Source organism: Cucumis sativus, chromosome 2 (genome assembly GCF_000004075.3).
Source record: "Cucumis sativus cultivar 9930 chromosome 2, Cucumber_9930_V3, whole genome shotgun sequence".
NCBI classification, from domain to species: Eukaryota; Viridiplantae; Streptophyta; class Magnoliopsida; order Cucurbitales; family Cucurbitaceae; genus Cucumis; species Cucumis sativus.
Genome location: NC_026656.2, coordinates 463,409 through 489,474, shown reverse-complemented (window position 1 = coordinate 489,474; position 26,066 = coordinate 463,409). Strand labels below are relative to the sequence as shown.

At 30.9% G+C, this 26,066-nt stretch overlaps 4 protein-coding genes across 6 annotated transcripts; 2 read left to right on the top strand and 2 right to left on the bottom strand.

The window, feature by feature from the left end:
• The first annotated feature begins 7,302 nt into the window (after window positions 1-7,302).
• LOC101221692 (zinc finger CCCH domain-containing protein 20) lies at window positions 7,303-9,201 on the top strand. Its single transcript, XM_011650315.2, has one exon. The coding sequence runs from the start codon at window positions 7,422-7,424 to the stop codon at window positions 8,610-8,612; it is 1,191 nt and encodes a 396-aa protein (XP_011648617.1). The 5' UTR covers window positions 7,303-7,421; the 3' UTR covers window positions 8,613-9,201.
• Window positions 9,202-16,674: 7,473 nt separating this feature from the next.
• On the top strand, window positions 16,675-20,092 carry LOC101221920 (vacuolar protein sorting-associated protein 32 homolog 2). Of its 3 annotated transcripts, none has more exons than XM_004140990.3 (8): window positions 16,676-16,932; window positions 17,034-17,142; window positions 17,670-17,769; window positions 18,867-18,952; window positions 19,074-19,165; window positions 19,405-19,519; window positions 19,609-19,804; window positions 19,904-20,092. In XM_004140990.3, the coding sequence occupies exons 2-7, from the start codon at window positions 17,071-17,073 to the stop codon at window positions 19,798-19,800; spliced, it is 657 nt and encodes a 218-aa protein (XP_004141038.1). In that variant the 5' UTR covers window positions 16,676-16,932; window positions 17,034-17,070; the 3' UTR covers window positions 19,801-19,804; window positions 19,904-20,092. The 3 variants fall into 3 exon arrangements, with proteins under 3 accessions (XP_031736822.1, XP_004141038.1, XP_011648616.1); XM_011650314.2 differs by having other exon boundaries at window positions 16,694-16,932; window positions 17,037-17,142; XM_031880962.1 differs by lacking the exon at window positions 19,904-20,092 and having other exon boundaries at window positions 16,675-16,932; window positions 19,609-19,806.
• A 1,808-nt stretch (window positions 20,093-21,900) lies between these two features.
• LOC101222561 (40S ribosomal protein S30) lies at window positions 21,901-22,610 on the bottom strand. The gene is made up of 3 exons (XM_004140995.3): window positions 22,453-22,610; window positions 22,214-22,351; window positions 21,901-22,125 (listed from the first exon to the last, which is right to left on the bottom strand). The coding sequence occupies exons 1-3, from the start codon at window positions 22,553-22,555 to the stop codon at window positions 22,079-22,081; spliced, it is 288 nt and encodes a 95-aa protein (XP_004141043.2). The 5' UTR covers window positions 22,556-22,610; the 3' UTR covers window positions 21,901-22,078.
• Window positions 22,611-24,111: 1,501 nt separating this feature from the next.
• LOC101222160 (60S ribosomal protein L31) lies at window positions 24,112-25,877 on the bottom strand. Its single transcript, XM_004140991.3, has 3 exons — window positions 25,747-25,877; window positions 25,348-25,452; window positions 24,112-24,656 (listed from the first exon to the last, which is right to left on the bottom strand). Exons 2-3 carry the CDS (start codon window positions 25,428-25,430, stop codon window positions 24,377-24,379), a joined length of 363 nt encoding a protein of 120 aa, XP_004141039.1. The 5' UTR covers window positions 25,431-25,452; window positions 25,747-25,877; the 3' UTR covers window positions 24,112-24,376.
• Between the last annotated feature and the right edge of the window lie 189 nt (window positions 25,878-26,066).

Sequence of the window (26,066 nt, the reverse complement as noted above, 5' to 3'; positions counted from 1 at the left end):
ACTAATAAAGTGTTGGAAATATATATTTTTTAAGATGTGGTATTTAAAAGTAAAAGAAAAAAGAAAAAGAAAGAATAAATGTCACCATTTTTTTTAAGAAAATAAACAATAGTTTTTGAAGTCTGGCCCACAGCCCACACAAAGAAAGCCCAACGGGCAAGTGGTCTTCAAATTCATACAAGGCTAAGAAAAGAAGTGGGCCCCTTTGTTAAAATTAGGGGTGCACACAAATCGATTCGAACGACCGTATCCACATTCAATAGTCGTTTTTAGTAAAAGTATGGTCAATGTTCATTTTAATTGATAGGTATTGAAAAATCGATTGCTTTATTACCCGCAACTGACCAAATTGATTGAAATCGATCCGCTCAATATCATACGTAGGTTTTTTTTAGTATAAACTGACTAGGTCGGTTTTCAATCTCGACTCTTGTACAACAATGATTATCTCTATAAAAACTTTAGAGATAGTTGCAAACATGATAATTAAATTCAAAATATCAACATTATATAACAACATTCTTTTTTTTTTTTTTTTGTAAATATAGCAAAATTTGTTACAACGTTATAAATTTATCCAAAGACTAGATATTCAAAATCTGTCAAATAAATTATAAAATCAAACCATTTATTTTTTACAGATTTTGATCGTATAGTCTTCTACGACACTCGTTACGCTTTTACTTTAAAAAAATGTAATAAAGCTAGAAAGTAATAAAGCAAAATTTTATTATTTTGAATTGTGTAGATCGTTTTTTTTTGTAAACACAATAATTATATAGACATATTAAATGAAAGCATTATTGAAGTTCAATTATTGTAAAGTTAAATTCACGTTTATTTATTTAGTATATAGTTGTGGATACAATTAGTTCTATCATTGATTCTCCCAATATTTTCTTTTGACCTTTTTAATTTAATAACATTGCCATGTTCTCCGTCCCCTTACCTTCTTCCCCTTCATAATCACACTCATTTTTTTCACCTTTTTTCTTTTCATTTCCTTAAATCATGCAATATTACAACTCAATTTCTACTAAACCCACTAAATTTAATTTAACTAATAGTTGGTTTCATTATAATTTAATCCATACATTTCTAATAATGTTATATTTAAAATTTGTATAAACAAAACATTACACATTTTTAAAATTTTACAGACTAGATTAATACAAATTTTATGGTTAGAAGTATAATTCAATAATTCAATCATTTGTATGTCATTTAAATTTTTTTATCATTCTCTTTTTCCTTTACTTTTTTTAATTAATTAATTATCTTGTTTTATTTGATTGTGTCGTATCGTACGTGGTGCCGATTAAAAAAATGTGATGTGACAAACAATAAATAAATAAAAATGATGTATTTTTTAAAACTCCAAGTTGATTAAAAAGGATCATTTCTTTTTTAATTACTGCCCAACATGATGCTTTGCTACAAAGGAAATGAGAATTATTGATTAAAGAGTTAGGAAAACACATGTTGTACATATATACGCGCGCGCACACATATATATAAGGTGAAGATACACCAAGCCATTTAATTTCTTAAACAATGTTGCATATGTAATAAAACAATATAAATCTCAATGAAAAAACAATAGCGTTTCGTAAATCTAAAACATCCAAAATTTAAACATTAGATTTATTGACAACTTATTTAATAGATACGTTGATTGAGGAGGAAGACCTATAGTAGAGTTTGCGTCAAAACAAAAAATTAGAGTTTTGAAGTTAAGGTCGATTAGTCAAATCAGTAAATTTATACGTCAATTAGTAAATAATAGAGTTTTACTTAGTTTGGTGCCTTGCAACCTTAAACATCGAAAACAACCCGACATTAAAATTAATCACATATATACATTATAAATTATTCCATCTCAAGCTTATTGTATATGTTTAGCTAAATAATACATTTCTGTATACAATTGGAGTGTGATTAATATCCCATCACACCAACGTATTATGAATCTTTTGTTTACGAATTCAAGTTTTCTACTTTAGAAACTATTGATTTTATTTTTTATTGTAAAATTTGAACATAAAATTTAGAGAATAAATAAAACATTTTGAAAAGTAAATAAATAAATAAAAAAAAGAAGTGAATGGATTGAAAAGTGTGTAGTAAGAGATAGAAGTAGGAATAGGGAGATGAGAACACGTGGCGGATGGAGAGGTTAGGTGTATGGTATAAGATAGTAGCGTCGTGTAGGGGGAGGAAGAGGACAAAAATGATACGTGTACGGCCAGATTGGAATGGATAAGAACTAAAGGAATGGTGACCTTTAAACCACAAATCGTATAAAAGAATTGTAACTATAGAAAAAAGAAAAAAGAGAAAAGAGAAGACCGTACAGAATGGTATGTAATATTAGTTGTACGGTGTGCACAGTAATGGCCTTTCTTTTGTCGCCTTCTTCCCTTCCTCACTTCTTTAATTCAACGCCCCTCATATTCCCCCACGTCTCCCTCTCATTCTCTCTCCCCTTCACTCCCCCGCCGTTTTTGTACTCTCCTCTTTCTGCTCCCTATTCTACCTTTTCATCATTTCTCTTCCCATTCATCCTTTTCCTTTCTTTTCAATCCTATTTTATTTTTCTCCATTCTAATAGTAACCAACTCTTGTTTCCACCCTCTCCTTCATTCCTAACAGATATCCCAACTTATTAACTAAGGACTTTTCTTAGAGTGACATGGAATTCTGAGATATATGAGATGTTCCCAAGGTCTATGGTCTTAGGTCACAAAATAAAGTGTAATCATTTTAGCATGAATCGTATTACAATTGTTTTTATTGAATATTTGATTGAGAGGATAAATACGAGAGTGGGTTTGGAATTATTGTCAATACCAAGATTCCCTGTTGTCAGCTTCTTAAGAGGTGAGGTTTTGACTACTCACATTCACCAAGTCTACTCAACTCATCAAAACTAAAACAATATATATATAAAAAGTATGCATAATGTTAAATATTAAGTCAATTTATTAAATAAAAAAAAAAGTGTTGTCCATCACGTGAACGTGAACTTTTTTGTGTGTATTTAATTAATTTTACTATAAAAGATGCATGGGTGTGTCTACATATGTGTGTATAACAATGATATCCTAAGATCTTGCTAGTTTACAATTCACGTAGTTACAAGAATATATAAGGTAACACACAGTAGGGCTTTAATTGAGGAATTTGATCAAATATATTTTTAAAAAAATTAGTGTAGTATGGTGTCATAGTGTGTGAAGTTTATGTATGACATTTCAAATTTTCAATAACGCTTCATTTAAGTATTACATCAAAATTTGGAATGAATATAAGTTATATGAAAGTTTAATAATGACGAATTTGAACAATAGGATGATCAAATCAACTATTGATTTACGTGTGAGAAATTCAATTTTTTTCAAATAATAAATTAGAAAAAGGGTGGATCTTGTTAAAAGAATTTGGGACATACCACGTGACAAAAAACTTCTCCATAAATACATGAATTTATTTCTAGCAACCATACTATATTACAATATATACTATTGGTGTGTGTAGGGTTGCCTCCAAAGTTGGGCAATCATACACAATCCATCAATTTTAACTCTAACACTCAAGAAGTGACCTTGTGACATTGATTAGAACCTTCATCCATTTTCATTCTTGTTTTCTTTTTCCTTTTCAATTTATTATTATAAATGTCTAAAAGAAGAAAGAGAAAAAAAAAGAAGGATAGTAAATTTATAATTGTTTTATTATGTTTTTGTTTGGTAGTTGATTGATATCAGGATATAAGACATTTTCAAATACAATAAAATAAATAAAAGTATTTACAAGTTATAGTAAAATTTATTTAGAATTATATCAACATATCACCCTCAAGCATATAAGTGTCTATTATTGATAAAATTAAAAATTACAAAATTTTATCCAAATTTATTTGTTTAAATTTCCCTATTATAGTGAGTGAATTGAAATAAATGTAATATTTTAGAACTATTTACAATCATTTATGTTTTAAATATAAACTATTTTTGGTATAAATAATAAATAAATAAATTAAATTAGTAAATAGCGTAAATTTTGTTTGGATATAAAACAAAAAGAAACAAATATTTTTTAATCTATAAGAATAATATATATATACATAAAAAAAGCTGCAAAAATAGAAGAAGTGAGAAAATTCCAATTTACCCTTTGAGGAGAGAGACGCGTGGCACTCCACATAAAAGTGCCACGTGTACAGAGCGGTACCAAATTCCATTGCTTTTATTTATTTAAAATCACTTCATGCCATCTTTACCCCTCTCTCCCTCTCTCACATTCACCGCTTTATTTTTGTACCAAAAGGAATTCTCCAATGTCAAAAATAATAATATTGCCTCCAAAATTTGGTGTTATAAAAAATTTATATAAGTGATAAAATTAGATTATGTCTTATGTTTTTCATATTTATTATATTTTAGTGAATATGAGTTTATACATCCTTCGTAGATCAAGTGGATTTTACTTTCTAAATTCTTCTTTTAAATTTTGTGTTTAGACTGTCAATGCATTCAAAATTTGAAATGCATAATTATATTTAAATATACCATCTCCTTAAATTTGCTATTAAATTTGTATATAAAAATATAAAATACAACCATTTTATTATTTTAAATTACTTATTTAACTACACTATGTTTAAATTAGTCCAGTAAACTAAATTAAATTTATAATTCAACCAACTATAATCCATCATTTGAACAGAGGAATTAATATAAAATGATTTGGTATTTTGTGTCTGGTGTCCTTATTTAATAATTTAGAAAAAAAGAATAAAAATGCTTACTCTTTACATACAAGTCCTGAATACGAAGGACTCTACTAATTAATATAAACAATTATTTCTATCATTAATGTGTAGAGAGCAATCCATGAAAGCATTCGGATAATGTTATGACCAACAATGGCAATTTTGAATTCTTTTTCACATGTTATTTCTTTTCCATATACACAACTTTTATATATATTCATTTTTGAAGTTATTTTCAATTATATAAAATTAAATTAAATTCTAACAAAATTTGACTGTGTATCTATATTAAACAACGATAATTATGGGTGTTCACTATAGAATATGATATTTTACTACATTTATAAATATTTTGAAAGTTTTGTTATTTAAATAAATTTTCTTAATTATTATTGTGTTATAGATTAAATAATGGTGGAAATGAATGGAAATAAAAGTATGGTGGCAAAATCCATTAAATGAAGATATGCAGCAATTTTAAGCTTTTTACAATGTTTTGTAAATAGTTTGTTTTTCTATCCATGCCAATTTTTTTAAAAATAAAATAACAATTTAAGTTTACTTAAATATAAGGAGATAAAATAGGTTGACGACGATTGCTCAAGAAAAGTTACAAGTAGACCTATACCAAAAGGAAATTAAACTTAAAAAACCATAGGGAAACACACATATTCCTCTAACAAAAAAAAAGTCTCGGAGTTTGAGTCAATCAAATAAGTTCGTAAATATGCACTATTTGAAAACAATCATCTTGCACTCAATCTAATACTATGCATCCCTAAACACTAGAAACGAACCTCCATGGCCAAACTACCGCATAACAACATGTGCTTAGTTGAACCTTGACTCCAAAAAAGATTTGCAAGTGAGTCCTAACATTATTTATTGTGTCAATTATACATTCACTTATGGTTTGCAACAATGACAAATCTAAGTGAGTTTCGAGCATAAGTATGTATACAATAAAAAAATTTAAACAAATTGAATAATTATTTAAATACAAAACAATTGATGAATGATGCGTCAAATAATTTTATTATACACGAGTAAATTATTTTACTCTTATAGTAACCCTTTCCATTGATTGATACAAACTGATTTATTGGTTATGATAAAGAGACTGAGAGAGATGAATGAAGTCACATTAGAATGAATTTTCAAAGATATTCTTTTGATGTCCATCAACTACTTTAGAATTTATGTCAAATTCACAGGGGCATAAAGGGAAACAAAAAGTTTCTCCCTTTGAAAATCCCTAAAAATAGATAACATAGCTACATATTGATATGGTTGAGAAAAATTGTAAATAGGTGAATAGTAAAAGAAAATATAAATAATTTAATTTAATTCAATTTAGTCTAATTTTTATTTTATTTTATTTTTTTAATAAAGTTTGGAATGTAGTGGGAAGAATTTTGGAAGGAGATTCTATTTTGCAACAATTTCCAAGAGAAATATATACATATAGGAATGTTATTTATTAAAAGTAGATTGTGGTTTTTGAAGATATATATGCTCTTTATTAAAGTTTTATTTATTTTTACTTTTTTTATGGGAATAGGTTTCTAAGTATAATGGTGCTTTTGAACCATATATTAGTGAGATGTTTTGAAATTGAAGGAATTATTCTCATCCCCTATTTTTAGTACCATAAAAGTTTATCTTCATTACTACTGCATAGACTAATTTAATCTAAAACAACCTATTTCATTAGACTTATTATATATTAATATATTTTCTCCCGTTTATATCGTTTCTATGTCAAATCAATCTTAACATCAAACGCAAAGTGAAAAATGAAGTCATATTTGGCGTATTAATTCATAATGGATTACTTGACAAAATTTAACTTAAAAAATGCTTAATTTTCTTTTTTTTTTATCAATTAAAAGAATGGTAGTTTACACTCTTTCTATATTCGGTTCTAGTAGTTGTTGTGTGTACATGTTAAGTAACTAGAATTTCAAATGGTATAAACTAATTAGCCATTTATGATGTTAGGACACTATTAATGCAATAAATAGTTAAAGTGCTTATGAGTTGTTTAATATTGTTAATGCAAAGTATGAAGCAAAAAACTAACAAAGATGGGTTAATTATCCAACTTAAGTAAAAAAAGGAATGAAATTGAAATGGTTAACCTCTTTTTAACGTGTGATTATGGTTATAGATTTGGAAAGAATCAGCAAGAATTAGCCATCAAAACGGGTAAAAAGGATACATAATACGACATATCGTTCGAATTATATGAGGCCACGTCAAAGGAATGGCCCAGCTATATCATAAGGTTTGACACGTGGAGGTATTGTAAGCCGTTGTCTTAACTTTAAAGAAAAACGGTGTCGTTAAGGCGTTTCCACATGTACGGATTAACCGTGGTGAAAAAGAAAAAGAAAAAGAAAAACAACGTAAAAGAGATATATATCTTTTTAACCATGGTTGGGTAGAAACTAACTACGGTTAGTATCGTAGTTCATTCAATTCTTCTTCTTCTTTTTTATTTTTCTTTTTGATATATTAATTTATTTATTATAAATGAAGGGACCATGCCGGTGGATTAGCCAACAATCTCCTTCTTCTCCCCCAAGAAGGAACAGAAGCTAAAGAAGAAGAAAAGAACAAAATCTAAGAGAAAACAAAGGCAAAAATGATCGTTGGCGAGCAGCCCAAGCGCACGAATCCAACGGTTCAGATTCCACAGTGGTCGTTTCTGGAGGATTCCGGGATGGATGTGTACAGTCATTCGCCGGGAAGTGGTGGTAGCAGCGGGTCTGTCAAGTGTGACGGATGTTCTAGCGGTGGTGGGTACTCTCCTTATTATCTACAGGAAGCATTAGCGATGTTGAAGCGGTATCTTCCGTCTAATGAGGCGGAGATGGACTCGGATATTGATGTTTCGGGTAAGGAGATAGATTCTCCGTTGGATGCCTACTCCTCTGATCAGTTTCGAATGTATGAGTTTAAAATTAAAAAGTGTACGAGAGGAAGATCGCATGACTGGACCGAGTGTCCGTTTGCTCATCCTGGCGAGAAGGCTCGCCGGCGAGATCCGAGGAGGTATTATTATTCAGGTACGGCGTGTGCGGATTTTCGGAAGGGAAGCTGTGTGAAAGGGGATGCGTGTGAGTTTGCTCATGGAGTTTTTGAGTGCTGGCTTCATCCGGCTCGTTATCGGACTCAGCCGTGCAAGGATGGGACGAGTTGCCGGAGGAGAGTTTGTTTCTTTGCTCATACACCGGAGCAACTTAGGGTTTTGCCTCAACAAAGTCCTCGGAGTACGAGCTCTATCCCTTCGTACGATGGATCGCCTCTCCGACAAGCAATCGAGGCCTGTGCAAAACAAATGCCCTATTTATCATCTCCAGGAACATCGCCACCAGTATCTCCTCGAATTGAATCTCCACCTCAATCACCGATTATTAAATCACTAAATCGACCTCACGCACCAAGTTCGATCAAAGAAATGGTTGCATCACTTCGAAATTTACAACTCAATAAGGAACTCTGTAAGTTACCATCTCCTTCTTCTTCTTCTTCCTCGTGGAATGTTCAAGTCGGATCTCCTGTATTCGGATCTCCAAAGGAATCCACCACTCGACCCGGTTTATCTACCCTTCCAGAAACTTCAACTCCTCCAGGTATCCGATATCTCGATTTCTGGGACCTGGGTACCGGAGAGGAACCGGCAATGGAGCGAGTGGAGTCCGGAAGAGACCTTCGTGCAAAAATGTTCGAGAAATTAAGGAAGGAGAACTCCGTTGGCTGCGGTGATCAGGACAAAAACAGCAGTGGTGCCGGAGGTCTGGATGTCGATTGGATCTCAGAGCTCCTCCAGTAAATCAAACCATTGGTGCTGACAGAAACAAAAAGAAAAAAAAAAAAAGAATGAAAAGAAAACGAAAAAGGTTCGTCTCTGATTCCATTTTGGCTCCATTAAAACCAAGCTTTCTTCCGCTTGTTTTCATGATTATAATTATAACAGTATCAGAATCAGATAGAGAAGAATTTGAATCTTTTCAATTTGGAAGAACATGCTAAGTTTTTTTTTTTTTTAAGATTCTCTGTAAATATTAAAAATTAGGGGGGATGGGTGTGGAAATGGATTGAGAGATTGGAGAATCAAATCTGTTATGTTTCTTGGGGAATTTTCAAGATGAACATATATCAAAAGAAGGAGGTAGTTCAAAAAAAAAAAAAAGAAAAAAAGAAAAGTAAAAGAAGAAGAAGAAGAAAAGAAAAGGAATGGGTATCTTCTTTTCTTTTTGTACAGGGTCTTAGCAAATTCACACACTTCAATCGTTATTACTGTATTTTGTGGAGTTGTAAACTCTTTATGATTGTATTAAGGAAAAAAAAAGAAGATTAACAATATATATATATATATTATTTATAAATGTATTGAAATGCTAATGATGTTGTTACTGTAATTTCAATTTTTGTTTTCTTCTTTTTTGTACAACTAATTCTCATTAATTAAGTTGATAAATTATAATGAATGTTTGTGATAATTTGGGTTAGTAGCCATAATTAAGGCATTAATTGGGGTGACACATTTACTTAAATCCTCTTTTGCCTAAAGTACAAAAAGATTTTTTTAAGATCCCAATCCAAAAGGAATAGGAATGGGATTGGAATTGAATTGAACAATTTTACTTTTAATAATAAAAAAACTCATATCTAATATTTAAAAATTAAAATATAAGAGTCAAAAAACAATAGGATCCATCATGTCTATTTGAATTGAATTTGTAATTAAATTTTTAGGGTTTAGTGTGAGTCCCACATTTTCATTCAAACTTTGGTAACCACATTAATGAAAGTATATTTTGGGTCCTCAAAATTTGTTCACATTTTTTTAAAAAAAATAATTTTTAAATGTTAAATATTAATTTCATCTCATTCAACTCAGGTACTAAACACTATTAATTAAAGTTTAATTCTTAAATTAATTAAAGTGTAATTTTTAAATAAGACAATGTTTAATTCTCTTACTAGAAATTTATCAAGTTAAAAAAAGTGTTAACTTTTCATTTTGTTGTACAATTTGGGACTATATGGAGTGATCGTGTTTCAATATCATATTTTAATCATATTTCATTTGATACAAGTTTATTTTAACAAAATGATATGTTTATATACTAGAGAAATAAAAATTTAGAGTTATGGTACTCAAACTAGGATTGGATAAGAGAAAGAAAAGGGTGAGGAATAGGAAGATGGAGAAGGAGAAGAAAAATAAGTTATATGTGAGAGAGAGAAAAAAAAAACAAGAATGTTGTGAAGATTTGTTGAAGAAAAAAGAAATGGGTAAGTTTTCCTTTTCTAAAACAAGTTTTTCTTTTACATTTTGTATGAAAATGTGTAGCTTGAATTAGACTAACGCATGACCAAATGGGACGAATAAGTACACATATATACAAGAGAGAGGGAGAACTCTCTTTTGTACTAATGACCCTCCCGAGACTATTTATGATTGACAACTCACTCCTTACAAAAGTATGATTTATAACTTTCTCAATAACTCACTGTTCATGTTGCATCTTACGTATTGCATTAGGGTGATCATATCGTGATGACGGTAGGATATTCGTTTTTTTCAAAAGAAAAAAAAATAACAGCGAGAAAAAAAAACTGATACGCATAATCATCCCTAGTACATTCACGTAATGGAATAGTGAATTATAATGTAAGCAAAACTTATAAATCATATTTTTGTGATTAGTAAATCAAGTATTTAAGGGTACGATCTCTCGATGTGGTAAAAATTGAAAAAAGAAGAAAGAAAAAATCAAATTTAGAAAACAAATAATTTTTATTTTAAACTTTCAAAATAATTTAATTAACCAATACTAAATCATAGTTTTATTGAAATTGTTACTAACTACTAAGTGACAAAATAAGATTTTTGAGTCATATAGAAGTTGTTATATTATGTGAATGAATATTGGCTTTGTATAGCAATAAACCAATCCTCTAGTCAAAGGGTTTGTTATGGTATGATTTTTAACCTATGATATTATAATCTTAGTATACACATTTAACTTATAACAAAGGGTTTAGACTTAACTTAAAACAGATATTTTTCAAATATTTTAATATATTACGAAAATTAGATAGGGTTCACACTTAAACACTTGAAAGTCTTCGTCGTCGCATTTTTTTTTTCATTTAATTTAAATTAAACGTTTCATAGTTATTCTAGGTTTATGTTTGACAAAAAATAAAATGAAGGTAGAATAATTTTGTTTGTTAGTGTATTTAGTGTATTTTTTATTTTTGTAACATAGAAAACTAGATTCATCCATATTCGACATCAAATTGAATCATTTTGGCAAATTCAAATACCAATTGTTATCTCATTCCTACCCTATTCCCTTTTCTTACTTATACCAAAAGAAATAATCAATATGGCATTAAATTGATTTCTATAATTAGTATTTAATCTCACTATAATTATATCTCAATCCTATCGTTTAAGAGCAATATAAGAAACGAAAATCTCTCTTAGTGGGAATGTAATAAATATTAGTATTGACTTACTTGCCTTTTATCTATTCAAACTTATCCATTAACATTTATCTGTTTCAGTCCAAATTTTTTTAATTTTTAATAACAAATGTATTCGTTTAAGAAAAGATACATATTCCGATCAAACATAAATGTAAGATACTTTAAAGTTTGATTCTAAAATAAGAAGTCATACAACCTTAAGTCTTAGGTTACCGAGTTAATTATAGGGGTGATAATCAAGTTACGCCAAAACGACACTAACATTGTCAAAATTGAACAATATTTGTAGATAATTTCATACAAAAGATAAATAAGATGTGGTGTGGTTCGTTGAACCAAACACTTTAAGTGTACGAATTTAAAAGTGTAAAAGAATACTGAACAAATGGAAGTTTTTTTTGAAGGTGATTTTAGAACAAACTAGAAGGTAAGACCAAATATGTGCCAACAATATCTTTACAACCAATAGTGATAGATGTTGCTAAAAACAAACAAACTTTTTCTGTAGTTTTCCTTTTGTTTTGGTCAAATCCTACATTTTTTTTTTCTTCTTTTTGAAATGAAAGCATTAATGTTATAAATAAGTCTGAAATAACTTTAAATATGTATAATTAACAAGAGTACAAAGTTTATTGAATGAATTAAAATAATTGTTATATTAAAAGAAAGAAAGGAAAAAAAAAAAGAGAAGAAAGTGTTGAGGATAAAGTATGAATGGGTGAGGTGAGTAGTCAAAGACCAATTAGGATTGTCTTGATTTCAACTGACAAAAAGTAAATAATGGAGTTGGAGTTAGGCTATGTTTGGGACAGTTGCATTTAAGTCCCCTTTTTCTTTTCTTCATTTCTTCATTTCTTCATTTCTTCCATCATTATACATTAATTTGCTCAATTTTTAGACAAAGTCTTTTGTTTTATTTTATTTAATTGATGTGGGGAATGCTTTCTTGATTGCAAAATCTTTCTTCATATCTTCTTCTTCTGCCCATTTTCTTGGTGCCCCTCAATTCTCATTATGCTAAATAATTCAACACCACTTTCTAACCCATCCATTTTTCTTCTAATTTAAAATCAATTATTGAGTTTATACAACCCTATTACCACAAATTCAATTCATTACCCTTCCATTTGTGTTACAACTTCGACTGATTTGTTTAGAGAAAGGAGAAATACATGATTTGTAATCAAAAGGAAAACTTGTTGGTGTGTTATTGTGCTCCTTACAATCTCTCTAATGCCTAATACAACACATTTGAGAGTGAAATTTAGCTTTCTTTTATAATAAGATTACACTAAATTCTATTACACGCCTATCTATCCCACAAAATGAGAGTCTTAGTCAAGGCCACTAGGAAATTTCAACCTCCAAAACCATTTGAATCTTAGAGTGTAGTTTGTATTCAAGTGTTAGATTATGTTATTTAGTCTAAAATCCCTCCTACTTATAATTTGAAATACTCATAATAGAATGTAACCATTTTAGAGCTAAAATCAATAATTAAATTTAAGATTTATAGAAGGTAGGAATACTAAAATTGGATAATTTAATTAAAATTACACACGCTAAAATTGAATAAACTTTTAAATATAAAAATATATATAAAAGAAAAAGAAATAGATTTAGTTTGAAAAAGAAATGTATGTGAATTTGTTGGGCCATAGGGAGACTGAAATTTGTGCGGTTGAGAATTGGGAAAGCCTTACTGACAAAGACTTTGAATGATCAATGAGAACGAAGATTAGAATCATACGGTTCTCATTCATTCTTATTGCTTTCAAAAAAAAAGAGAGCAACCAAATAAGTGATAACCTATTTTGACTCTTACTTTGACTCCAACTCTTTTTATATCTTCTTCCATTCCATTCAATTCAATTATCTCATGTTAAGTTACACGAACTTTTAATGTACGATTCCAAACAAAAAGTTATTATATAGTGTTTAAGAGTACATTATTTCAGCTTCAGTTATAATAGTATGTGTTTCAGGTGATGTAGATTATCTTAGTTTGAGAATGAAACAATAAGTACTATAGTAAAAAATACAAAACGATGAATATAAAGTAGTGATACCTATAGCAAATGTAAGTTTTGAAATAATGATGTTAAATGTAGTGAATTGGAAAATGCATAGAGTAGTATTGAATGTAGCAAAAGATGATTATATTTTATATAGTTTTAAGATAATTCTTGCTCCAAATGCCCCTTAAATCTTTAAGGGTGTTTAGTGGTCGGTAATAGTATGAAATTGTAATGTTATGTAATTTCAAACCCATGTTTGGATAGAACGTTGGGAGTTGGGATCTAATTTGTAATATAAAACTCATTCCAACTCTTTTATTTTTTTTAAAAATGTTTTCATGCTTTACAATCTCATTTTCGTTTTGTCCTTGATAACTCATGTTTTTCAACACTTCTTGATTAAACTAATTTTGTTGTTATACTATTTTTTCGTGAATAAACTTATAATTTTAAACAATTAATTTCATACGATCTCTACATTCAAACTTCCATATTGATTAGTAGTCATTTGGAAACTTTCATTTTCTTTTTCTTAAATCATAGCTCTAGCACAACACTCAAGATGCATAAAGTGTAACCATAACTTCGTATAATTGAACTTCAAAGTTAATTAAACTTTGTGATTAATGGTATAATAATTTGCATCTTATGTGTATATTTATAAAATTATGATGACACTATTCACAAGTAATATTATCCTATTATTAGAGGTGGTAGTAGTGAATGGTAGTTTGATTGATTGATTTGGCATTTTGGCCAAAGTTACCACAAAAAAGGGACCAACTTTTGAAAAGCCATCACTTAATTAAATATTATCAAAACGTGTCAACACCAAATTGAAATACTAAGTTTGATTTTGGGATTAAAACCCTCTTTCAAAAGAGAGTATATAATAAAGCCAAATAAGACCAAATTATGGTCCAAAAGCCATGCCCAAATAAGCACTTATAATCATCATAATTCTATTTTTTTCTAAGCCGCCCTCTCCTTCTTTGTTTTCTTTCTCTCTTTTATTATTATACTTTACATGGATAGTGATTGAATTTAAGTTCAATCATGTTTGCATTAATCAAATTCCAATTTAACATAATTAATTAATTAACAAAACAAATTATTAATCAACATATTTTTTTGATTCGACGATATCAACTTCAACATAACTTAACACGTTAAAACATATATTACATTTCAATTTGTAACGTGTATTATCGATCCATTTGATTGAAAGTTATTTTTTAATGTATGAGTTGTTTTCTCACTTATTCTTGTCAGTAGTGGATAAATGTTTTTTTCTTTTCTTTAACATTTTTGCTATTAAAAGAACTATTTTTGTTATTAAAGGGAAAGAACACAAGTTTTATTATCCCAAAATGAAATGATTTGGATTTGTAGGTAGGAGAGTTTACCAAAGAGACAAAAAAGAAAAAAGAAAAAAATGACAATGCAAAGTTATAAGAAAAGGTTAGGTTAATTTAAGAGTCAAAGAAAAGTGATTAGATAGACGAGGAAAGGAAGAGAAGGTGATGGAGATTATTGAGTCATGAAGTTACGGTCACCTTCGGTAACTCTAGTGCTTGTCAATTTTCATCTATTCAGAATTTCAAATTCACCGTTTTCTACACAACAAAATTTTATTTTACATAGGTTTGAAGAACCCTACAAAAAAGCAAATTTGAAAAAAATATTTTCAACATAAATCAAAGTTTTCAAATTCTAACATTGATAGACATCATAGAATTAATAGATAGTGATAGAAATCAATTTCTATCATCGATATAATCCAAAACTTTACTAACTTGTAAATATTTTAATTTAATAATAATAATAATAATAATAATAAGTTTTAGGGAGCTTATAAAAACCGAACATTTGACAAAATATTGACACTTAAAGTGTTATAAATTTTGTTTTTGTTAAATTAATTGTCAAAAAAATTATATTAGAATAAATGATTTTTTTAAAAAGAAAACCATGCATCCAAAATGTGACTTAGCAAAATAAACAAATTTATGCATGGTTAAAGAATGTGGAAGTCATGAAATTTTAGAAGATAATCAACCTTTGTTGTTCTTAAAGAATGAAAACATATAATACGAAATTTACTCTACAATTCATTAAAAGAGTGAACTTTTTAACGTTGGGTTTCGATAAAATATTTGAAGAGTAATTTAACTACATTTGAACCGTTCAGAAAAGTCACTATTTGGTTTCTAGTTATAACGATGATACAAGTTTGAAGCACATTAAACTTAATATACTAACTCAATTGTGTGTACACTTATAATTGAAAAAGGCGAAAACATACACAAACACACACAAACAAGGTTCCACACATCAAAGAACACCCATAAAACTTCCTCGACTAATGGCTATCTACCCTAAGCGAAACAACGAGCAACTAAATTCATATGATCTATACTATTTGACTACGATTTTCAACTTTACAAAGCATATGTATATCCTTGTTGATTTTTTTTTTTTAAAACACACATGATGGTTCAAGACTATGGTTAATTGACATTATTGGTAACTTCTATTACAAAGCTTTTTAAGATTTCAAATTATTGTCACGTCTACTTTTATAATATTATATACCATACTCTATATGAAAACCTCCAACAAATTTTCTTTTAATTAATCGCAGTGGAAGACATTTTGATTTTTATTTTCTTCTCGTCGTTATCATCCCATTTCCTTTCTCCCTTTTGCCAAAGTTGATGCTCTCTTTTTCCTACTTTCCTCCCTATTTTTTTCTTCCACCTTTTATCATCATTTTTCTTTTCAATTCTCATCCTTCATCATCACCTTTTACGATCATATACATTCTTATCATATTTCTTCTTCTTCCTCCTTTTTTTTTTTTCCCATCACATGTTGATACTTATTTGAAAAGATACTTTTAATTAGTTATTCAATATTAGGGTGGTATGCAAAATAATGTTTATTAGTGGAGAGCGAAACATTAAACTGATTTGTAATGATTAATAACAAACTTTGGAAGGGTTATGAATATAACCGAAGTGATTTGAGGTTAAACGGTTAGTAAATCATTCAATGTTTTACCCTATTTCTCCTAATCGAGCATCTTGGTATGTCATTGAGCGCGAAGGAGTAGAGAGAAATACAGGGTCTATTCCACCTAGAATTCTAAAAGTTTATTGAAGGTTATAACTTATTCATGAGACTAAGTGGAGTGATCTATTTTTTCATTGAATTGATTATTATTTGCTAGTTCATAGTGGGCTTGTAGGTATGCTAACTAGTTCGGCCCATATACATGTCCAGGAGCTCAACTGGGAGTTTGGGCCGATTCATAGTCGGCCTGTAATGAAAATATGTATTGAGCTCGGCCCAAATTCTCATTTAAATAGAATTGGCGGAGTGAAAATTGGGAGTTTTGATTTGATGAACGGAAACCAATAAGTAGATTGCCGCGTGGAGAAGAAACAGCGACTTGAAGAGAAAGGGAACTCCAAATCTTCGACCTCCGTTTTCTGGAGCGTCTGACAAACCCTTTCTACAATTCTACTTCAAATCTTTTCATTGAATCTTTCGATTCATTCTCCGTTTTGTGAATTCCTTTTGGATTCTCATCTTTCTGTTTCAATCTCCCTGGTTTCTCGATTTTTGGTACACATTGATTACTTTTTCCTTTTCCTTTTCCTTATTCTTGATGTTGAATCCGCAGGTTGAAACTAAGCGTTTGAATCTTATTTTGTTCGTTGTTGTAGAAGATCGAGAGAGGATTCCATTTGCTTTGCATCGACAATGTTTAACAGGCTTTTTGGTAAACCTAAACAAGAAGCCAATGCTTTGGCTACGTTAGAAAAGCTAAGCGAGGTGCGGCCTCATTTTGTGATTTTAGTTTTTTAGATTGATATTCTTTTCATGGAAACGATATTTTCTTGTGTGTCGTTTGTTTTGAGCTCTTGTTCTATTTCAACAATTTTGATGTATGCTTGACTTCTCGATCATTCATCTTTTCTAAATGGCAGTGTTTAGGACATCGGTTTGATTAGTTCTCACGTCTCCTTGACCGTGTATTAGTGTTTATTTGGTTTTTACTTGGTCAAGTGGTGGTTTCCGGTTGAAAATTTTTCCGTGTTTGAATTGGATTAATTGTTACTTTTTTTTGTTTTTTTTGTTTTGCGAATGGTAATCGATATGTTTTAGGTGAAATTACACTTATGTAAGTTAATTGTTTGTTATTTTTCTATGCTACCATAATGAAAGAATAGATAATTGAAATCATGTCCGAAATGATTGTAATTGTGATTGCATAGACTTTTGTAGTCTTGCAAAGTTTTTCGTAATTGATTCCAATGTTTCTGGGTACTCTTTTTTATTGTCTGTAATTCTCTGTTTAGACACTTGAAATGCTGGAGAAGAAAGAGAATGTTCTTGTGAAGAAGGCAGCTGCAGAGGTCGAAAGAGCAAAAGAATTCACAAGAGGGAAGAATAAACGAGGTATGGTCTGAAATTGTGAGTACAGTAGCAGTATGGATTTTTTGCTTTGTTAGCATTTCTTATATGTGTGACGTGTGAATAAGATTTCATTAATACCTATCTTGTTCGCTCTTAGGTGTAAAATTTTTGGTAGCACCATATCTGTTTTCTCATGATTTGGTATTGCAATTTGTGCATATGTCAATCCTTTGCAATGTGATAATCTGCAGAAACTTTTTAATGCTGTCTTTCGTATACAGTTTTGTTCATTATTATTAGGAGAATCTTTCAAGGAATCCTTCGACTCTGTATCTCAATGAAATTAATTTTGATCGTATGAAAATTGTCCATGTTAATCTCAGGACTCTGTATAGAGTCAAGGTTTTACTGTTATATCAGTAAAATTGCTAGATAGGCTTGCATGGTTGGTCTTTCTGCCTTGTGCTTTTCTGGCTTTTGCTACTGTCTTTATGGCTTGCAGTTGAACTGTAACCTTTCTATTTCCTTTATAATAGGGTTGTGTATGGCTAAGATTTGTAGCCTTGATTACTTCAATGCTTCGTTTTCGCTTTCTGTCCATTTTGGATTTTTTTTTAGATTTGCCTTGTTCTTATCATTATTAGTAGCTTTGGGTGATCGTTTTCAAACAGTTTAATTTTTTTTGTTCTTTGTCTCTTTTGTTGAGAACTGTAGCTTTGGAGATTGTTCTGTTTGCCTTTTTTTTAATCTATATTTTCCCTTTTCATTCTTCTTTTTTATATATTTTTATCAGAATCATTGTTACCATTGTTTTTGCTTATCCTCAACTCCCTATTTTACCTTTTGTCCATATCTTAGAGGCCTTGGATATTGAATAGTTATGTTTAGGAATTAAATATTTGTTCTATACAAAAATTAACGTCTGAAAATTAATCAACTATTTGTAAATCTTAGAGGTTATATATAAAAATCGAGTTTACATAGTTAATTAATTAGATTGGACCTAATAGATTACTGATACTGAATTATATAAAATATCCATCATAGATCAAACCTTATGTAATTCAGTATATTATTATGTTCTATTTGGCTTCTGTTTTTAGGAGTGTCCATTCTTATTCATTATAATTTGTTTCCAGCGGCTATACAATGTTTGAAGAGAAAAAGGCTTTATGAACAGCAAATAGAGCAGCTTGGAAATTTCCAATTGCGCATCCATGATCAAGTGAGTTGATGTTGTTATTTTTACAGATTGATGAGACATCAATTTCTTTCTTTTACTCCCTATAACTACAATTCATGGAAGTGTTTGTTAACTTTATAAAAAAAATTTCTTACTTTTGCAGATGATTATGTTAGAAGGGGCAAAAGCTACAACGGAGACTGTAGATGCTCTCCGAACAGGAGCATCTGCAATGAAGGCAATGCAGAAAGCAACGTACGCCTGCTTTACTTTCGCTCATTTGGTTTACTGTAGATCCTAGTTTATTGTTGGTTTTTCTTTTTACTTTGCCGGATTATAAAAAGAAAAGCTTTACAACATACCTGAACTTATTGATATTAGGCTAACAGGCTTCGATTGACAGCAGCTTTTGAAAAATGCTTGTGAAATTTTGTGTAAAGTTTTTATCGTGAAGTGTTAGACATGCACATCTTATATGGAGCTTTGTTGTTCAGGAATATTGATGATGTAGACAAGACGATGGATGAGATCAACGAGCAGACTGAGAATATGAAACAGATACAGGAAGCGTTATCAGCTCCAATTGGTGCTGCAGCTGATTTCGATGAGGTAGTTAATCTTTGAATAGTATGTTGAGGTTTGTAAGCTTTTATATATTATCTCATCTCAATAAAGGATGTGGTTGTGGTGGTACTCAGGATGAATTGGAGGCAGAGCTTGAAGATCTAGAAAGTGCGGAGTTGGAAGAGCAACTGCTGCAACCAGCATCAACAGCTCCTGCTGCACCTGTCTCAGTCCCGGGAGGCCGAGTTCCTGCACGCCCTGCTCCTCAAAAGAGAACTGCTGAAGAGGACGAACTCGCTGCTCTGCAAGCTGAGATGGCACTCTAAACAGGTTTTTTTTTTTTTTTTTTTTTTTTTATTTGAGTTCCACACTAATAGAAAAAGGCAAGTTGTGTTTGTTGTAACGGAGTTTTGATTGGTAATTGGCCAGGTAAAATGGGGATCACGACATGATTGTGTGCATCATCATCCAAAGAAATCCTTGGTATGAGTGTTTAAAATTTTATACGAATTATTAGTATTCCTTGAAGCGAGACAGTGTATATAAAGTTGACTAAATGATTGGAATTGTGATTGAAACATTTTTATTTATATACTTTCCATTTTGCGGAACGTGTCATCTTTTTCTTAAAACTTCCAATCAAACTCTTCACCCCTTTGGCAAATATATAAGAACGCGTCATTCTTATATATTTAAAAATCTTGTTATGTGTAATTATTCAATTCATGAGCTCCTAATTCGTTTTCTACAACTTGTTTGTTTTTAACGACAAAAAGAAAAAAACATGAATTTTGAAACTTTCAAGGATTGAAATTAAGTATCTAAACGAAGTAGAAGTAGCCGATAAGTGGTCTTTTGCAACTATTTTTAATCAAGAAAATCATACTGAAATTTGAATATTCATTTGAGAGTAAGAAAATAATCTAAATGAAAAAAAGAAAAACTTCTATTTTTTAAATGTTCGCTTCGATTTTTGTTTTCTCATTTTTTTAGATTCTTGATAAATTTTAAAAATTGGAACTTTGAAAACTTACTGTAGTTGAAATAGAAAACATTTTATCACTTGATCATATATCTCATCTCTCTGACGTTATCTAAAGGTACACAATTTCAATTCAAAGAACGTTGAAGTTTTGTCCAAAAAATAAAATTGACTGGTAAAATCCTAGACTTAGTTGTTGTTTTGAGTTTGCAATTTGGCCCTTCTATTAATTAAAATTTATTATCTAATATCCAACAGTATAAAAGAGATTGTATTTTTGCATAAGTCTAGATTGATGCTTCAGTGGTTGATTAAAGAGGCACCCAAAACATTTGTAAAATGGCAAATGATATGATAGCCTACAAAAATATAGCCATATTTTGGCAAGTTTGAAAAAGACTTGAAAATCTAACATCTAATAACATCTAAATCTTTTTCCTTTTCTCTGACCTTTATAGATCCCAAATACATGGGGACCATAAGTGTGGGATCTCGTTGGAAATGTCTAGAGAAAAAGAAAATAAGCTACACATGCCTCTCTCTATTTAGTGTCCAAATTAGCCATCTAGCGGCTTCTTTTGATGCTTTTGCTCTTAACTTCTTTAGACTATGGATTCATGTTTTGCCTAATAAATGTGGGATAAATCTTTGGTTGACTAAGAAGCACCCAAAACATTAATAAAAACAAAAACACCAATGGTATAAATGAGTCGTTAAGATCGTAGTATGAAGTTAAAACATGGTTATTAACGAGGGCCAAGATGAACTGTAAGATAGGGAATAAAAAAGAAAAAGCAACCTGCGGATGAACTATAGCCTATAATTACTTATGAGAAAATATCATAAGAAAATATAGACTTCAACCACTAGACCCAAATATTGTTTCTGAGAACATACAATGGGGTTATTGTCCAAGGGTTTAAAACACTTTCTTCTTCAATCCCCAACAACTAATTGGTTCACAACTACGACCAAGAATAGTTCTTCAGAATGAATGAATGCATGAATGTACAAACAATTACGATTCAAGCGTTCAATCCCTGTATGTACAAATATAATGACAAAATAACGAAGAATCCTAAGAATGATGAACTAAGGTCTATGATAGCAATAACCTTGTCCACCCCCTCAAACGGACCACTTAACAGCACCTCTTATACAACTAGAAAATGGTGGGAGAATTAATCGAATCAATGCTTCAAAGCACCAAAAAGGAAGTTTTCAGCGGTGGAGTTCCTTAAACTAAGTCGGCTACACCTGCGTCTCAGAGTTCTTGTCTAGGAGTGGTCGGAATTGACTCTAAAATACAAATAATTTCAAATTCACCTCCTAATAACGAGAAATAGATCAATTCTAACTGATCCTATATCCCACTTCAAGGACACGATTCCAAAAGCAGTTTCCCAGTAATAATTTCTACCGAAACAACAGAACAAAACTCAGATTGCTAAAACATAAGCCAATTATCAAATGATGAAACAGATAACTTCTTAAAGAAATAATACTATCATCGTCAAGATAAATTGTCAGCTTAACCACATCAAAAAAGAACTAAAGAAAGTATAAAATATCTCCAAATAACATGAAAAAAAATTGGCTGTTCAGCCGAATTCTCGAGTCTCTTACTTCTCGGACGAGTTTGGTCCTCTCTTCTTGCCAAAACCAACAACTACAAGCGGAAATTAAAATTCATAAAAAACTAGAAACATAATTACAAAATAAGAGAGGTAGAGAAAATTGCGAGAATAGACACATACCGGCAGTTACGAATCTGCGGTTGTATTGCATCCGTTTGTGAGCACGTCCTCGTGGCTTCTTCTTCTTGTCTTGTTTAGCAACCTTTGGTGTTTGGCCTCTCACCTTACCGGCACGAGCCAAAGATCCATGAACCTTACCTGAATGTAGATTACAGAGATGAAGAAACAGATAAATCAGGAACATGAAACAGATGAAAAGAAAGGAATCGTAAATGAAGTTGAGAGAGTGGGAGAGTCACCCATGGCGAATCTGATAAGCGGTGGACTGACTTGTCGGCTTCGTTTCCTAGAAACTAAGAACGCAAATTGGCAAAGATTAGGGTTAGGGTATAGGACCAACATATATATATAGTAGTGGGTTAGTTAACGTGGGCGGCCCATCCAATATGAGATTGGCCCAAATCTCTCTTAACTCAAACAAAATTTTGTTTTTATTTATTTAAAATGATTCTAATAATAAAATAAGATTACAACTACAAATCTCTTTTAGTGTTAACTTGTACTCTTTAATTTGTGTCATGTGTTTCATCTCATTAGATTTCACAACTATTTTATGGCCATCATGGAAACAAAGAGGTGCGAGACAAAACAAATAAAGAAAAACAGTTGGACGACTAATTTTGATGCATAAACAAAACATAGAGTTTAGAGCATCACTATTTTATTTTTTTAAGAAAAAAATCAACTTCAATAAAATGAGACGACTTACTAGTTATATATAAAATTTAGGGATATTTTAGGTGTCACCTTACCTACCACTAAGGAGCACCAATTGCAACTCTAATTATTTCCGTGTACTAGACCATACAAAAATGAGTCTACTCATCAAATCCAAACATTGGACTAAAGATGTGTAGGATAAAAGCATATAAAAAACAATAAAGAACTAGTTTTGACACAAAAAATAAAAACGGAGAACTAGTTTTGACACAAAAAATAAAAACGGAGTATAGAACTTCACCAATCAATTTTGTGAGAAGAAACTTCAAATTTTCTAAAAAAAATCATATAATAGTTAGATGTAAATCTTTTGGACGTCTGATATTAGTCAAAATTGGATGTTTTTTTATTTTTTGTAAGTTATACCATTTTTCAAACGTTTTGGGTGTCACCTTGGTCTACCACTAAGGAGCCAGTTACAACATTTAGCTCATTTTCTTGTGCTATTAACTGTTATAAAGATACAATCTCACAACATTTACCTCATTTTCTTGTGCTATAAACTATTCTAAAGATACAATCTCACTTATTAGTGCACATTCATTGAACTCAAAAGGTGCACGACAAAAACATATAAAAAACATCGAAGATCAGTTTTGACGCTAGAATATTTCTTTTGGTAAAAAACTTCAAACATTCCACACTCTATTTTGCTTCTATTATATGGATATATTGTTGTCTTTGCTGTGTAGATTTATCTAAGCAATAACTCACAGAGGTTACATCTCCATGGATGTTAAATCTCAATATAAATGTGCCAACAAAATATTCAATACTGTTCATTTTTTAAAATTTCCCATCAAGTGATGCATAAAAATAGTTGAGGGGTTACGTAAAAAAAAAAAAAGTTCAATAGAAAAAGAGTGAATATATGGGAGGAGGCCATATACATACATCCATCAAAAGCATGCATTGCGTTATTCACGATTCATGATGTTGGAAGGAAAAACAACACATTGGTAGTGGAGACCAACATCAACTGGCCGATGCTCAACCATAGAGTGCATTTATAAAAAAGAATGAGTGGAAATTTGATAGTTGCAATGGAAACAAGAATTTACTCTCTCTCTCATGAAGAATAGTTGTAATTATCATCTTCCTCCCTAACCCGATTGGAGATAAACTGTTTATTCTCTCTTTTTTGAGAACGGGAAATAAAAATCCTTCGCATGCTCGAGAAAACAAAAAACATTAGTTCAATAAAAAGGAAAAATGCTCTTGGTCTTCAGATTAAATTACATAACACGGATAAGATTTGCCGAAGAGCTAACAAGATCGGTTAATGTAACCCAAAAACATGTGAACTTAATAGTATAAGTTACTTTAACTAAAACAAAAATCTCCAAACACAACAATTAAGCATGACAAGTCTTCTTTCATTCAACAAATCAAAACTACACCCTAATCTCATCTTACCACCTCTTCTCGAAAACAGATGACAAATCAATCCTCTTCCTCAATGACTTTAGTCCCAAGTCCCTTCAGTCCTTCTGCTGGGATTTCTGCAACTGTTACGAGAGAGTACAACTCTTCCTTGGCATCTTCATCATCGTTTCTCTTGCGAGCAATGCGAACTCTGATTCTTCTGGGCACACTCCTGATTCCCCTGCTCCATATATGCTTGTTCAGCTTCACATCTACTCTCACATCCTTTGTGCCCATGGCATTCTCAGCAAACTTCCTGATCTCCTTGATGGCCTTGGGAGCCTTCTTCTTAAACGTGCTGTTCATTCACAAACAGTAAGGGCTAATGAGTACTACACAACACCTTCTTTTGGTTACTCATTACTCATACAATTATGAAGATAGAGTAGAGATGAACGTATGAGGCTATGACTATACACCGTCAATCATAGTCTATTACATAGAAAAATCAACGTATAAACAAAAATCAACATATCAGTAAAAGTAACAGCGCCCATATATGGCAACAAACCAAGCCCAGTCACAGGCACCGGTTAGAACTTCTAAATTAAAAAAAAATACATGTTTATATGCGAAACTATGGTTATTCTGGCTATTCGTACACAAAACTAGTTTCGAGTTCTTACTCGGTCAGTACCTAAATGAAACGCCAGTTAATTAAGTACGGTCGTTGCCTAACAATGAATACAGCTTCAATTAAGAACAGATTCCAAACATCAAACTACATAGACTCTGGGGTATTTTCCACAGTGTTCGATAGACGGTAAAAACTAAATTTGACGTAAAACCAATATTAAACGATCTACATTGTTCTATGACAAATGAAGCAACATTAAATTCATAGCACGCACTTCCAAATAAAGTAAAAAAATCCACTAAAACGAGGTTACTCCTCCCGCATAAAGAACACTACGTAAAATAAGTTAAAACATACACAACAACATTAAAAAGCAAAAAACACATACGAAAGGTAGATTAAATGAACGTACCAGCCATGGAGGCGTTTGTGGAGGTTAATAGTATACTCTCTGCTAACTACCTCCTCCTTCCTTCCTTTGGTCTTCTCCACCATTTTTAAAGCTCTTCAGAAACTCCTGTACCAGTAAGTCAATCAAGCCAATCAATATAAATAAACATAATCAGAAAAATTTCGGCTATCCTAAATTCTACGATGCAGGAAATCCGAATGCACCATCTGATTACAAGATTCATAAGTAAAACATGATAGAAATGTGAGGAAGTGGGTAAGGCGATCAATGCAAAAACAAAAACGGTAATCAAAAGCAAAAATGTTAACGATTTTTCCAAATTTCAGAGCTTCAAGAATTGGAAAACGAAGTACAGAACTAATAATTGAGAAGAGACATTGAGAGTTGACAAGTAGAGACCTGGAGTTGAGCTACGCGAAGATTGGCCTCCGAGGAAAGAGATGATCTTCAGGGGCAGGAGAAAACCCTAATGCTGAATTTATATAAGGTTTTAAATTATCGCGGGCTTCTTATTGGGCCAACCGCCTATATTTCGTTTGGCAAAAGCCCACATAAAAATTTCTCCATTTGGGCCTGCAGATGGACCGATGAATGTGACAATGCGTCGGGGGAATGAATCCAAATGGGCCCATTTAAGCATATTTTAAATTTTGGTAATGATTAAAAATTGTAAAACTGCTCAAAATCAGATTTTACGTTTGATAGAAGTCTTTCATTAT